The 16,533-nt window shown below is 43.0% G+C and overlaps 1 protein-coding gene and 1 non-coding gene across 3 annotated transcripts in view; one reads left to right on the top strand and one right to left on the bottom strand.

The window, feature by feature from the left end:
* The window catches only part of LOC119654601, a 338,686-nt gene that overhangs the window by 291,055 nt on the left and 31,098 nt on the right, over window positions 1–16,533 (top strand). For both annotated transcript variants that reach the window (XM_038060072.1, XM_038060071.1), the window contains one exon: window positions 13,363–13,612. In XM_038060072.1, coding sequence (XP_037916000.1) covers window positions 13,363–13,612 — 250 coding nt within the window. The remainder of the gene's footprint in view (window positions 1–13,362; window positions 13,613–16,533) is intronic.
* On the bottom strand, window positions 6,296–6,368 carry Trnaf-gaa. The gene has a single exon. It is a non-coding gene; the product is annotated as a tRNA-Phe (tRNA).

Genomic DNA, 16,533 nt, shown 5'->3' with positions numbered 1-16,533 from the left:
TTGAATTTTCAACTCTACCTTGAAAGAGCCAGAGGCTGGGGAGGGTATGTAGAAGGGAAAGGGGAGTTTCTCTTCCCTAATCTCGTCGACGACTTGTGACCGTCAGCAGCCTCAAAAAGTTATGGCACTTAAAAATACCTCCCTTTTTAGAGCATCGTAACTTTTTAAGACAGCAACAATTCTTTAATGGGACTAAAGGAGAGGGGCCTTCCTCTTCCTTCCGTATTTCCTCCCACTCTTCCAGGGCTGGGTTTGAAAAATCAAATTTTACCATAGTGACATCAAAGTAGCTCCCCTTGGAGCGCCTGATTCCTACGCAAGATATCTCGTTCGAACAGGGAGGCGCACCAGATTCAGGAAATTAAAGAATTTTTACGCTACGACATCGGGGACGCGAGAGATCCAGGAATATCTGCCGCTCGAGGGCCTGGCGAAAATCGAGAAAAATTAAAAATTTCCACACACATGAATCGGAAATATGGAAAAAAATCGTCGGTTTCCCATGCAAGATACTTCGTTCGAACGGGGAGGCATCCCAGATTCAGGAAATCCGAGAATTTCTACGCTATGACATCGGGAACGCGATATATCGAGGAAAATGCGCCGCCGAGGAGCCTGGCAAAAATTGAGGAAAATCGAAAATTTCCACGATACCCGAGTCGGAAATTGGAAATTTCCACGATAACCGGGTCAGGAAAATGGCGAAAAATAAAAAATCGTCGGATTCTCACGCAAGATATCTCGTTAGAATGGGGAGGCACCCCAGAGCTAGGAAATCCAAGAATTTCTACGCTACGAAATCGGGAATGCGAGATATCTACGAAAATGCGACGCTGGAGGGTCTGGCCAAAACCGAAGGAAATTGAAAATTTCCACGATAACCGGGTCGGAAAAATGGGGAAAAATGCAAAATCGTCGGATTCCTACGCAAGATACCTCGGTCGAACGAGGAGGCGCCTCTGATTTAGGAAATCCAAGAATCCAAGAAGATATCGAGGGAAAGTGAAAAGTTTCGCGATACTGCAACCTGGGTCGAAATTACGAAAAATGCAAAATCGGCGGATTCCTACGCAATATACCTTGTTAGAACGGGGCGGCCTCCCAGATTCAGAAAATCAGAGAATTTCTACACTACTGCGACATATCGTGAGATATTGGAGATAATCCGGCGCTGGAGGGCGTGGTCGATATCATCGGAAAAATGGCGGAAAATATAAAATCGTCGGATTCGTACGCGAGATATCTTGTTCGAATGAATTTCTACGCTGCAAGATCGGGAAAGCGAGATATCGGGGAAAATGCGCCGCTGGAGTTCCTAGATTTTCTAAGGGAGTGCTCGCCGCGATGGTTCAATGGTGTTGGAGAGAAAAAACTTCGAGGTTCTTCCTTCATACCCACCTTACTTCCTCCGAGGGTGAGAGACAGAGATCCTATCGTTATGACTTCAGAATAACCTAACTTTGAAGCGCCATATTCTCTTTAAAAGAGAAGTAGCCAACGAATTTTTTTAACGAGGTTAGGAAGAGGATTTTCCTTTTTCTTTGATATGCTTTCTCGACTCTCACTCCTTCTGGGGAAAGAGCTGAAAATTCGAACCAGGACCAAGATATAAAAGATGATCAAATTAAGCGCCATAATTTTTTAAAGGAGGCTGGAGGGCGATTGATCGTTTGATCGTTTTCGAGGCTTTACAATTGGTTCCCTAGTTTACAGGTAGATTCCGATTTTTAAGAGATTTGGTATTTTTCAATTTTCCAATCACGGTTAATTTTCTTTTTTTTCAATTGTTAATAACTTTTCTGCAGCTAGATTCTTTTTTTTAAACCTTCCCAGCAGGAGCAGGAGTTTGCTTTAAATTTGAAGGTCGTGTTTGGCGGAAGCTTGTAAACGTGCCAGTTTTGTCGGCGTTGAAAATCTTAGAACCCTTAACCTATGCTTTTTGTTTTATAGCCAGTTGTTAAGAACATCCATATTTAAGGCTGCAGGCTTTCTGATTAATTTCCCAGAAACGATGTTTTGACCCCTTTATAATCGCTCAATCCAGTTCTTACTACAAAAAAATGTTTTATTTTGAATTCTCTTACTCTCTTTGGATTGCAAAATAAGGTCCCCAGTTCTGAACGATTTTAGAAGTCCTTGATCCAACTCATCGAGTTTGGACATCTTAATTTTCTTGATGACTAAATTTTTAACTCTCGAAACTACGTATAATAGACGACTTTAGTTTTGCCTAAGGCAGAGGCAATTCATCATCCCCTCTGTTTCGAGCTATCATCCAATTTGTAGAAATGGACGACCTGCGCAACAATCCATGTTGGATCAGGGTCTTGAAGTGTGTTAGAGCACTTCATTCAAGACCGTAACGCTGCACTACAGGATACCCTATAGGAGGCAATGCGGTCAGCATTGCGCTCGTCCGAGATTATTGCCCTGATTTGATTCAGGTACTTATTCACAGCTGAGTCGACTGGTATCCGATGTCAAATCACGATACAACTCCCACTGCCACCAGTGAGATTTGAACCGCGACCTTCCGTACAATAGCCTTGTGCCACCCAGCTTACCGGACACAAAAAATTAAACTCCTTTTTTAATCTTACGCCTTTGTGCGTTTGTTTTACATCATCAGCGGATGACATCTTGTCAATTACAGACAGCAAATGACTGACACAGGCCTTTGTGAAGGAAAGCACATACCAGGGTGGTTCGATAAGTACTTACCTCACCGCCCGATGGCGCCACTACCGCAAGAAATACACTATTGCGGTACACTATTGTGTAGTACATTCCTGTAAATGGCTATTTTCAAAATTTCAGCGGAATCAGACTCGTACTTTTGTGCATGTGGAAGGACAATATCGGTCGGTGATTCGATTTTTGTTTTTGCAAGGGAAATCGCGCAATGAAAGAGCGCTTGTATGCTGTATACGGTGAGTCTGCTCCTGCGATGGCCATCATAAAAAATTGGTTTAACGAGTTTTAGCGAGGTCGTACGTAGGTTTTTGATGAGCCACGCTCAAGTGCCTCGAAAACTTCTACCACAAAGTATAACGCAACAAAAATCCACAATCTCGTATTGGCAGACCCCCGATTGACGGTGCAAGATATAGCTGAGGCAGTAGGCATCTCAAAAGACTGCATGGGTCATATCCTGCATGAAATTTTGGGCATGAGGAAGCTGTCGGCGCGATGGATGCCACGTTTGCTCACTCCGGATAACAAGTGCAACCGTGAGCCCATTTCAGAGCAGTTTAAGCGCAAGGAGTTTCTACGTCATTTCGTGACCGTCGACGAAACATGGCTGGATCAAGGAACAACCGAAACAGTGGACTTCACCCGGCGAACGTGTTCTGAAGAAGGCGAAGACTGTCCTATCGGCCGGAAATGTGATGACCACCGTTTTCTGAGATTTACAAGGTGTGAACTGCATCGACTACCTGGAGAAAGGCAAGACGATCACAGAGCTGTACTATGCCGAATTATTGGGCCGATTCGACGACAAATCGCTGAAAAAAAAGCCCCATTTGGCGAAGGAAAAACTCCTCTTCCACCATGGTCACGCTGGCTTACACCTCATCCACCGTCTTCTCCAAATTCGGCTCCGTGCGACTTTTTTTTGTTTCCGAAATTAAAAAAGTCACTCGCCGGACAGAAATGAAATTTGAGTTGAGTGAGGAGGTCATCGCCGCTACGGAGGCTTGCTTTGCAGACCTCGAAAAAACGTATTTTTTAGACGGGTTAAAGAAGTTGGACCATCGTTGGGTCAAGTGTATCGAGCTAAGAGGAGACTGGAGACTGGGTTTACTGCCCGGAAACAGGGTTCTGGAAGGCCGAGAAAGACTACATCAGCGGAAAATGGACTGATGCGGAGATTCTGCCTGCAGATCGGTTGAAAAGTTCATCAGACATTAAAAAGGAGCTCAAGGATGCCATTGGGATAGAAATTGATGCATTAATGGTTCGTCAGAGGCTCAGAGAGGGCGGATTTCATGGCTGACGTCCCGCAAAGAAGACTTTTTTAAATGGAAGGATGCGGAAGCAACGCTATTTATGGGCAAAGGACCACGAAAATTGGACCCTGGAATAGTGGCAAACTGTAATATTCTCCGATGAATTCCAATTTAATATTTTTGGATCAGATAGGATCCACCACGTATGGAGAAGATCAGGTGAGCGTTTCAGTGGGGAGTGTATTCAGACTACATACAGTACGCCAGCCGGTGAGGAAGATCATCTGGGGCTGCTTTTCGGTTCATGGTGAGAAAGGACTATTATTAATTGACGGAACAGTCAATGTTGCAGCCTATAAACGAATCATGGAGGAGGATCTGATACCTTGTATTGAAGAGCAATATCAATATTCAAGTGGGGTCATCTTTCAGGACGATTTTGCGCCTTTTTACAGGTCCCATATTAAACATTTTTTGTTTGGAGGTGCGCATCTTTCTGGCCGAAAACTCAATAAAGCAGCTTACTTGGCCCGGAAACAGCACGGATTTAAACTCCATAGAAAACTTGTGGACATTAATGGAAAAAACGGTAGCTAAACAGAAGCCGAAAACAACATGAGCTTGATTTAATCCTCTTAAGAACGTGGAATGATGAAGTTGGCCTGCATATTCTGCAGAATCTTATTTCATCAATGGCAGTGAGAATTAAGGCAAAACGAGGTGCCACGAAATACTAATTAAACATTTATGAGTTTATTGTTTAGTTACTAAGTAAACAAAAAAAAAATTATTGCGATGCGACGAGTTTTGGGATTGTTATTATATCTATTAAAATTATTTAAAAGTCAACAACATAACATGCAAAAGCACGCATGAAATATATGCATATATACTATCTATTGTTGCTTTATAATTGATGATCTGTAACGAGTATCAATTAAATCTCTCTTGGATCGTTTCCAAATTTATATCAAGCTAATACCAAGCTCAAACATTCAGATGTTTTTTTTCTAACCGATCCATGAGACTCCAATAACCGACCATCAATCACAAAAAAATGAATACCTTCACCTTTCATTGATTCAATAAATACACCACTTTCAATTCGAAAATTATTCAAAACTTCTACTTGACACTAATTTTAACTTAAATGACAAGCAACCTCTGCCTCCAAATCAAATTGGAAACTTAAGCATTCACTGTTCACTTAGATCAGAATCAAATTGGAAACAGTTCATTCCAATACATCACACGATTCATCAGCAACTAATTATGCCGCTCCGGAGGCAAATCTGAAAACACCTCCACAAGAATTTAGTTCATCCCATTGACTCCATACAATTTACGAATTCGTGATGAACGCTCGTCGATGAAATCAATTTGTTGAGTGGACTGTCATACAAGCAGATTTTAAAGTGCCTCCTAAGGGAGGTGTTTCGCGAAGAGGGCATTTTCTGTTGCTATTTTGCTGTTGTTCTGTCAAACTGCTGTTAAGAAGCAATATTTTGAGCGGTTTTATGATTTATGCAGTAGTTTCCTCTGTTATTTTTCTGGCGTTGTATTTTCTTCAATTAAGTAAAGGAAGCAATGCTTCCCTTGCTTCCATTGGCGCCACGCCCCTGATAGTTCGTTGTGAGCTAAATTTAAGAAGATTTTTATGTTGAATTGAGTTCGTTATATTTGGAAAGTTTGTTGAAAGTTTAGTAGACAACGTACTGAATTTATAGACATTTCGTTTGTTGATTTGAAATCAGGTTCGGTGTATGCAATTTGGTTTGCATATTTTGTAGGAAAATCGAAAAATTGAAGACTTCCAGACACAGACGTCAAACAAAAAAAAAAGTGCTTATTCACTAAAAATAAATTTACGATTTATTGCTAGCTGCATTGGGAAAGAATCAATGAAGGTCTGACGGGTATCTTTTTTTGATTAATCAAATTTTGCACAGATGAGGGTAAAAGTTTCATATATAATTCACTTAACTGAAGTCTTGGAAAGGTTTAATTTTTTTGAACGGTGAAAACTAAGTAGTTTCGCTTTTCACTCAAACTTTCTCAATATTTCCGTTCTATGGAATACATTTTCGGCACAAAGAAAATCCGTTGATTACGAACTCAATCTGCGATAAAACGATGAAAAAGTGCTTTTGGTATTAATCAATTTGTAGTACAGAAGAGGAATGAACTGCAACTGGAGAGTCATATGTATATAGGTAACCATATTTTTTTAGTAGCGAATGTATCTTTTGATTCACGTGAGTGTTTAATTTAACTTAAAATGGTAGTTCTGCATTGTGTTGTTGGTGTATCATATTTTCTATTAATATTTAGCAAAAAGTACTGACTGCCGAAACCCGGGATTGAACCGGGGACCTTTAGATCTTCAGTCTAACGCTCTCCCAACTGAGCTATTTCGGCGGTGGAGGTATAGGTGTGTATGTTGCTATTTACGTCAGGAGAGCTAGAGTGTATTCGTTGTCATTATGGTCGCCATATTTCATTCAACAGAAAATATCATAGTTTTTCCTATCGCGAATTACGCTTGTAGTGCAAGCGCAGCAGTTAATTTAAAGGTCGGGTAGGCCAAACAATTGTAATAGCCATCTATTGCAAATATTTTAGCTGGAACTTAAGTAATAATGTATTAGAGTAAGTCGCTATTAAAAATAAAAAAACTTGGAGCTTGAACCTATCGCGAACACAAAGTGTAAAAATGCCAGAGATAGCTAAACTGGTAAGAATATCTACAACGCTTACTTCACGTACGTAACTTTACTAGCCAATGGAGTTTGCATGAGGAACCGAGGAAGTAATGTGACTACAATTTACCAGAAGTTGTTTTTCATATGTAATAATTCTACAATAAATTTGTGATTAGTAATCCTATAAATTATATCTTGCAAATTGTTAGTGTTGGTATTGCAGCTGGATATGCCTAACAGGTATTCGAGAGTATCTGAAATACTGAAAATTCTTGTCTTTGTTATGCTAAAACGTTGTAAATTGCTTATCAGGAACGATGGAAAACCGATTGAATAGTAAAAACATTTATCATTGTTAGTTCCTATTATCGTTAAGAAGTTGGATGTTCTTCCATTTATGAACGGTTGAAAAAAAAATGCCAGTTGGGAATGAATGAATATGGTGTGTAATACCACTATTCTATTGTGCATAGAAAACCCTGATGTTCTGATGTTATTTAAAAAAAAAAAAAATAGATTTATTATTTGTGGACACACTGCACAAACGACTATGAGTAAGAATAAATTTCTTTACTAGTTTACTACTTTTAGTGAGGATTCTGCAGTTCATAAATAAATTTCGGAGACCCTTCAAGATAGGGACTTTCAAGTAAGAAGGACTCAATACGACTTAAACGCTCAATGATAAATGGGTCGTCCGCTCTAACTTCGAGACTGCCTCAAGGAAGTTTGTCTCCTTGCGGAAACTTCTCCATGATAATCTTTTAACCGATTATATACTACTCGAGACTTCAGTTGAGCCAATATTCAAAGTTGGGCTGGATTTTTCTCGGGATGGTAGGTAGGTCTCAGTGGCCGCTCCGAGGAGCCCAATTAGCGCTATGGTGCCCCGTTTTGATGCCCTAAACTCTTAAGACCGTGACTATTGTTATGAGAGCAGGGAGGCAAAGCTCAGTCGGCTCAAATCTGCAAAGCCAGCCCGTAGCATTCACGAAGGAAATCAGCTCTCGAATCATGCAGCTAGAAATCTCTCTGAGGTCCCCAAAAAGTGGTTTATCCAGTGTCCGTAGCCTGGCTCTAACTAGAGCTGAGCAACTCCAGAGGAAGTGACAGTGAGTTTCCCCTCTTCTCTGCAGCCTTCTAAGGATATTCTGCGGAATTCGAAGTGAAAGCGCTAGAGATTGTTGTATGCTAGTCGCAGTCTTATTGCAAGGGACAATTCCGAAGGGAAACCTGCTGGCTTTACTCTGCTTGATGGTGTTCATTGCAAAGATAATTTCGTTTCGGTTTGGTGGTGCAGGCCCTATTCGTATGTTACGGTGGCTTACCATATCATTCATAAAAAGTACAATTCTATCGGATATATCGCGGTGGAATGCTCAGTTCCTTACCATCGAGGGTGAAAAACTTACCGTCAACGTTCCTCAAAGAATCACGGGAAAACCTACGGTTACCTCCAAGTTTTTTGTGATGAGCAGCATCAGGTAGCGAAATTGCGATAGATCCTCTTTGCGTGAATAAAGAAATAGTGGACTACTTTGGTTACAACGTACGCCATGGTGCATTTTTCAAAGTTTTTCACAATAACGGAGTATCGTGCCCACTCCCACCCGCAATAATGAACAGAGCCCTCAGTTCCTTCTTCTTCGCATTGATCTGTTTTGGCTCTTGGGTTCCCGAATCTATTACCTGAAGTCCTCTCAGTCCATTGATAACTTATTCCTCAAATATGATTGTCAACGTTCCTCAGGTCCTATTCATTAATTATGAGATTTTGTCCAGCTGGCATCTGTTTGTTAGTTTTTTGTTCATTGACCTGTAATCCTTCATCCTCCTCCACATCGTCGATGGTCGCGAAAACTTCTTTGGTACCGACGAGGAAACGTGATAAGAGATTGATGTTATTGGCGTAAGTATCCCTTGCGTTGATTAAAAGAGTAGTGCACCTTTGGTCAACAATATTAAGTTGATGAGTAGAATCAAGTTGATGTGCATTAAGACGCGCTTGCAGGGAGATCCGCGGTGGATGCTGTTATGGTGGTTCATCGAGCCGAGGCAGACAATCGCCGATCTCGACGGATAGTGCTCATAACGCTTGATGTCAGAAACGCCTTCAATTTCGTAAGATTAACAGATGTGCTAGGCATATTAGAAAACTCATTCCACGTGCCAAATATTGAGGGATTATCTGGACGACCGCTCCCTAATCTATAAGTCGCTAGAGGCCTAGAAGAAGATGGAAATCACGTCGGGAGTGACACCGGCACTCATCCTAGGGCCGGGCCTCTGGAACGTTTCTTACGATACTCTGCTGAGATTCAATATGCCTGAAGGGTCGTGTGTGGTCAGTTGTGCAGATGACGTTGCGCACTTGTTGCCGAACGCACTGTTGAACAGGCGCAAAGCAGACTTGGCATATTGATACGACGAGTAAGCAGATGGATGACTGCTCATGGTTTCAGTCTTGCGCTGGAAAACCCCGAAGTAATCATTTTGACCAGAAAGAGAATCCCGACCGTGCATCCCATATTGATCGGCAAAATGACTATAGCCGCAACTGGATAATCCCGATTTACGGGTGAGAGCAGCGTGGAGCGCTACAGGTCTAGTAATGCGCGGTGGTAAAGACGGAATCAGGGGCGAGCAACCAAATAGGTTTGGATCGGCTTCCAGTGCAACGTGGACGCTATAGCACTGGCATGACCCGTGGAGAAGCTGGAGAAGCTATCCTCCTTGTTCCTATCTTGGAGAAGTTGAAAAGCTCGCGATCGCGGGAGTGCCCCCCTCCCCATTGCCCTCTTTGCCAAGGAGCGTAAAGCTATCTATCTAAGGGTGAAAACTTAAGGGAGGTGGTTGTCCGTGAAAAACGTGAATGCACCTGTTACGTATGCAACAACTGTGGTTCTACGTTGGGCGCCAACTCTGTTACGGTGGGCGCCTAGCGTTGCATCACCTTGGCATCAACACGGTCACTAAGGCTGTCAAGCAACCAAACTCCCCTAACAGGTTTGCCAGTCCTGAACACCGACTGCGCGAGATAATATATGGAACCGGATGGTACGTGCTGGAGCTAACCCAAATGCTAGTAGTTCGGTGAGTTGTGGGTCGGGGTTCTTGGTTCTCACATATTATTTCCCTGTCACGACATAGAGACTTAATCACGTGCCTTGACCCAGAGGTAAAAAAAACTAAACCTACCCGGGGTAAACTACTCTATTAGAGACGGGGCGGAGTGATACCACCGAAAGTTTCAATCTAAAAGGAGCTAAAATGCCAAACGGTCTAATAAGGGAGAGCAATAACTCACAAAAACCTAACGCCCAAGTAATGGACGAGGAAGGATTAGCTCTAAGCCGATTCGGACATCTTCGCGTCGACTGGCCCCCGTCTTCATCATCTTTATTTGTAACATCCTGAGGATGTGGACAAACCCCTCCAACGAATTTTTTTTTAGGTGAACTGTATTTTCTTCTTAGGATTAGGAAGAACAAATCTTCTTCTTTCTGTTGTTTCGAAGTAGATTTTTATTCTTGACCATTTTTCGTTTAGCCCTACTAGTCCCGGGGCTAGGGACATTTTTTCAGTCTCCTCTTGTCCAGTAACTTTATTTGAAACTTGCTTAGGTTTGCTGGAAACGATTTTTTTCCGGAGGTGGAAATCTTTTACAGACACTGATACACATGTTCCAGCATGTGAGATTTTTATCCACTAAAACTACCCCCTAAATCCTGTCCTCTGTCCCGCTGAACCGCCACAAAGTATTTCGTCGCGGGGTGAACATGGCTCTAGCCTCTTCCTTCGCCCATCGATTGCATTTGCAATCGCGCCTTTCTTGCTTCCTCTGCCTCTCTTAATCTGCATTGAATCCGCCGTACCATGTCGTTCACTGCATTCCAGCTCTCCTGGCATGTACGCATTTCTCCAATTATATTCTTCGGTGTTAGTGTTCCTCCCAATGTTTCCTCTAGACTCTGCTTTTCCTCAGCAAATTGAGGACAATAGAAGTAAACATGCTGCGGGTCTTCCGGAATACCGTCGCAGCTGGGAATGTTGGGTGGGCTGTCCAGTTTAAATCTGTAGAGGTATTTACGGTAACCGCTATGTCCCGTGAGAAACTGCGTGAGATCATAGTTTATCTCACCATGAGTTGTTTGCGTCCACACCTTGATATTGGGAATCAATCTGTGGGTCCATTGCCCCTTTTTTGCCTGTTCCTACCGTTCCTACCACCTATTTAACGATTCCTCCCTTTCGGGGTTCTTCGTTTGCCGATCAGAGGAAGAATCGGGTGCATCATAGATACCCGCCAGATCTTTTGCAACAACAATCATCACTATGTCATCGGCGTAACCTACTATTGTGGCCTCGCTAGCGACTGGGACGTTGAGGACATCATTATACATGATGTTCCACAATAGCGGTCCCAGCACAGAACCCTGTCGAACACCCACGGAGACAATGTATTCCTTGGCTCCATTGTCTGTGTCGTACCAGAGTCTTCTATCTGTTAAATAGCTGTAGACCAGCGCAGTTAAGTAACTTGGCACACCAATCGTCGCCAATGACTTCCTTATAAGGTTTCAACTGGCAGAGTTGAACGCATTTTGCACGTCAAGGGTAATCACAGCATAATACTTGCTAGTCCCACCCGTTCCGTGCATCGCATTTTCAGCTAACCAATGATCACTTTGATGGCGTCGACCGTTAACCTGGCCGTACGGAAGTTGAATTGTCGGTCTGATAAGCCTCCTAGACTTTCTACAGCCGGCAGCAATCTGTGGTAGATTATTCTCTCCAACATTTTGCCCATAGTGTCCAATAGACATAGGCCTGTAGGAAGATGGTTCACTAGGAGGCTTACTAGATGTAGACAGCAACACCAACCTTTGTTTTTTCCGTGTCTGAGGAAAGATCCCATCTGCCAAGCATGCTTTAAACAACTCTACGAATATGTCTGGTTTTGAGTTGTCGGCTAGCCTAAGGGTTTTGTTTGGTATGCCGTCGAGGCCGGGCGCTTTGTTGTCTCCCAGTCTACCGCAAATCTCCAGTGTTTCTTCCTTCGTTACTGGAGGTATTACAGCCACATCTAAAGATGTACGTAGGCTGTAACTCCTTGAGGAAACAAACCTTGAATGATTTTCAGTAAGAGATCGGGACATGTAATTTATGGAGCTGCCTGACCTCTAAATCTCTCCATCACAACCCTGTAGGTGCTTCTCCATAGGTCTATATTCGTCTCTGCGCAGAGTTGCTTGGAGCAGTCCCTCTTGCTTCGCTGTATAGTCAGCTTCTCTATCTGTCTGTCCGTCGCACCCATTTTTCTCGGAGACTGTCATAGCGATTGACACCAAATTTGGTAGAAAGGTGGGAACTGTGAACGCTCAGCCATACAGTGAATTACAACCTTTTACGTAAAATTTGAGGGTGGGGGGTCCCCATACATGCAAAAGGGGGTGTACATTTTTTTTCCTCAAATATAGTCATTTGGGGTATCAAATGAAAGGTCTCAGTTAATACTTTTCGAAACCGGTCTTAGTTTTCACATTTGGAAAACCCGGCCGTTAGATTCTCAATTTTTCTTTTATCATGACCGTTGCCGTACTCTTCTTTCTATCTGACTGCATTGTAGGTAGCACCACGGGGCTGCATCCAGATCACACCTTTGATAGTACAAAATGGCGATCACGACGAGCCGACCCCGCTTATGAAACAGGCAAAGGCTGAAGAAAAAGAAAAAAGAAGTTGAATTCTGTCTGAGAATCGAGGGACTTCTAAGCCCGCCATCCACTTAATGGCAGACCGGACCAGTTGGAAAACAATATTCTTCCTCGGTTGTGGTCCACGGAACCCTCACCATTGGGGAAGCACCAAAATTTCAAAAAATACGACTTGTGATATCGTCCAGGGCAGAGGTGAAGAACGTGAACGCACCCTTACCGAGTGACAACTCATTCTGGCAAAATGAGCCAAGAAGTGGATGACTTCTTCCTTACCCAACTTCTAACTGGGCGTGGAGGTTTTCAGTTTTACTTGCACAAGATCGGGAGGGCGCGATCTCCTGACTGTGTTCTGCAATGGAGTGGCGGACGACGCTGAACACACCTTTTTCTCTGGTGTAAGGTGACTTTTGTCAGCAGTTTTATGCAGACAGTGGTTAGCTCTTTCCAGACAACATTGGCAGAGAGATGCTGTGGAGCGCTGACAGATGTCGTGTTGCACATTATGCTCGAGCTGTTCTTATTGCGAAAAAAATTGATCTCGACTGGTGGAGGGACAGGATGGCTGGGGGTTTCCTGAACTACCAACTCCCTTTCTCCCCTCCCCTCCCCTCCCCTCTCGTTGCTGAAAGGGATTCCCTAATTTGAAGGCTGCTAAAGTCGTGTGAGTGGGAAGGCTAGCGCGAATTAACGTGTCAAACAGTTCCAGGCTAGTTCTCTGATGATAGGAAGGTACTTAATTGGTAGTCCGACGGCGTTCTTTTGTGGGAGTCCAACACTATGTACATAAACGTAGTCACTTACCCTACTCCAAAAAAAAAACCCGGGAGGGTTCACACTTCCAAACTTTCTACCGTATTTCATGCCAATAGGAGTAATCGTTTCTGACAAAAGTGCGTGTGACAGACAGACAGGCAGACAGAGATAAGATTTTATTTTAAACAAAACCTTCAAAAAAGATATGTAAATCTCAGATATAACTTTCCTTTGCAGAAATGGAAGAATGCGCTTCGATAGTGCAACACATGCTAATCCATCACCACCACGTGTTCGAGTATGGTTAGAATTAGGTGGATCAGATGGAGGAGGATCAGTTGAGGTCGGTGAGGCGACAACATTATCCGTTCGGGCAGTGGTGCCACGATTCATAGGAATTCGCGTAATAGATTGTGCAGCCCTCGACGGTCTAGGCGAGACATCTCAGAAACTTTTGGATGAGCGAGGATGCCCAATCGATGAACAAGTAAGTGGAGAAATTGTAGATTTATTCAGCGAATACACTTAATTTTCGCAAGTCATAGTTAATATCTATAAATATAAATTCGTTTTCTAATGATAGGTTGAAGCACTCTTGAAACTAAAACAAACAATTTTTAGCTAAACGTGAAAATGTTATCTAATCTAAGGCTTTCCACGCTGCAGCTACTGTGGTACTTTCCGGTAGAACTCAATTTGTTTAGGAAGATGAATCCAAGATGCTTTAAACAAACACAATTCGTCGCTAAGAATTACATAATTGTATCTCCATAAAATGACGGTATTAATAACAAGTTGGTTAAAAACCCACGCAATAACCGTAATAACAACTGAAGAAAGCGTAACAATCTAAAATTCGAATAAAATTTATCCGAACTTACGTTCATTTGCATATCATTGAGGCATTTGCCGAATGTAACAATGCACATCACTTTCGTTTTCTTATGGAAATGCAGACATTTCTTTTTTCATCTTTATTATTTGATATCTTTCTATTTAAGTCTTCATTTAACATCTTTTTGTATGGATTTTATTGTGAAAAATTCACATGAATGACTCGCCATTGTTTGCGATTTTGCCGAGGGTATGGTAAAGGCATGAAAAATGAGTATCTTAAAGCAGAATTGTTCGCTACTTTTGGCTGTGCTTCTGGAAGATCGCAGTTTTAATTGTATCTATTTCTCTTTCAATACGGATGGTCGGTAATTAATTAGATCATGCAATCGAACTTGTTATTCATGGGGTGTGATTATGATGTAAGTTAAATACTTTATTAAATTATGGTTGGTTTGTGCTGAAAGTTTGCAGGCCATGGGAGGTGATAATACCAACAACGGAAATAAGATCGTCAGCCTCTGGCAGGAAAATTGATTCCAATTTGGCAACATACATAATACAATATTATAGCCTTTCGGCTACTTGTGATTAAATGAGTGTAGGCTTTGCATCGTATATTGCATAAATATTATGCTGGAGGTTGGTTTCGAAGGTTTTGTTTTGCAAACCTTATTAAAATATGTTCAATGTCTGTCTGTCCGTCTTTTTTTTTTATGAATGGAGGTGGAAATCTTAGAAAGACACTGTCGCGCCAGGTTGCAGCAGTGTGTGGAATTCTCACCCACTAAAACCACCCCCACTTTCTCCTTCTTCCTTCCCCGCGGAACCGACACAAAACACTACTTCGCGGGGTGGACTGTGCTTTAAGCGACCAAGCCTTCCGTTCTTCGCGTCTTCCTTGCGCGCTCCGCTCTTCCAAGTTCGTCCTTCAACATTTCCTCGACGATGTTCGGGGGTTTCAGGTTGGTTTTCAGGGAGTCTTCCAGATTCCTCATTTCTGAGAAAAATCGTGGACAGTGGAACATAACATGCTTCGGGTCCTCAGGTGTGCAACCACATTCAGGACAAAAGGGAGAATCATTCAGCATGAATTGGTGCAGGTATTTCCTGTAACCACCATGTCCTGACAGGAATTACGTCAGATGGTAGTTAATCTCGCCGTGTCGTCGGTAGATCCACTCCTCAATACGGGGAATCAAAGTGTGGATCCAGCGACCCCTCTGCGAGTCGTCCCACCGTTGTTGCCACTTCTCTAGCGACTCTCGCCCTCCCGCCTTTCGGTATTCTGCCACCTTTTAAGGAGGATTCATTTTTCTTTTCTCGTACATGCAGCGTGTCTCACTTGCCAAAATGTTTATCGGGATCATTCTCGCAATAACACATGCTACTTCGCCTGGTATTGTTCTGAAGGCGCTGCACACCCTTAGCGCCACTAAGCGGTAAGTCATATTTACCCTCCTCCGATTACTTTCACACGCTAGTACTTCTTCCCAAACTGGTGCCACGTATAATATTTTGAGCGCACCACTCCGGCCACAAGTAATCTGCGACTGTATCCTGGGCCTCCAATGTTAGGTATCATCCGCGCTAATGATACGCTGATATTTGCCGCTTTCTCACAGGCATAGGCTAGATGTCCCTTGAAATTGATTTTAGCGTCAATCATCACCCCTAGGTATTTGATAACCGGTTTTGAACTGATAACCTGACCACCAACACGAATATTAACCGTATTCCTCTTCCTACGATTGGTAATCAAGACTGCCTCCGTCTTTTGTTCCGCAAAGTAAAGCTGAACCATCTCCTGCCACGCTTTTATGGCGCTAATGGTTTCGTTAGCGTACATTTCAACGTCTTCAGGTTGTTCCGCGACGACAACCACGGCTAGATCATCTACGAAACCGATTATCGTGGCCTCCTTGGGCACGGGAAGAATAAGGACCCCATTGTTCATGATGTTCCACAGGAGAGGACCTAACACTGAGCCCTGTGGTACTCCTGCGGTGACGGTGTACTGCTTTGATCCCTGTCCTCTCGGAGGGTAACTGTCGAGGAGCTTAGTCAAATAACTAGAGAATCTCGTTTTAGTCAGTGAGCTTTTTATCCACTCCCAACTTGCGGAATTGAACGCATTTTTGATGTCCAACGTCACCACGGCACAGCATTTTTTAGACGACATTGCGTCTCGAACCAGCTTCAAAACAACGTCTACGGCGTCGATCGGGGGCTTGACGAAATCCAAATTGTCGCTCCGGTAGTCCATCCTTATATTCAATGATGGGGAGCAGTCTGTTGTAGATGACCCTTTCGAACATCTTCCCTACCGTGTCGATAAGCCAAACCAGTTGGTACGATGATGGGTGTCCTGGGTTCTTATTCGTTTTCGGAAGCAAAACTAGTTTTTGCCTCTTCCACCGGTCGGGGAAAACTCCTTCTGCCATGCATGTTTCAAAAACGCTGATAAACCAGTTGGGTCTGGTCTTAACAGCGAGTTTAAGAGCTTTATTGGGAACAGCATCCAGACCGGGTGCTTTGTTATCACCAATTCTACGGCAAATTTGCGCAAGTTCC

This window comes from Hermetia illucens, chromosome 4 (assembly GCF_905115235.1).
Source record: "Hermetia illucens chromosome 4, iHerIll2.2.curated.20191125, whole genome shotgun sequence".
NCBI lineage: Eukaryota > Metazoa > Arthropoda > Insecta > Diptera > Stratiomyidae > Hermetia > Hermetia illucens.
This window is presented reverse-complemented; position numbering and strand designations above follow the sequence as displayed.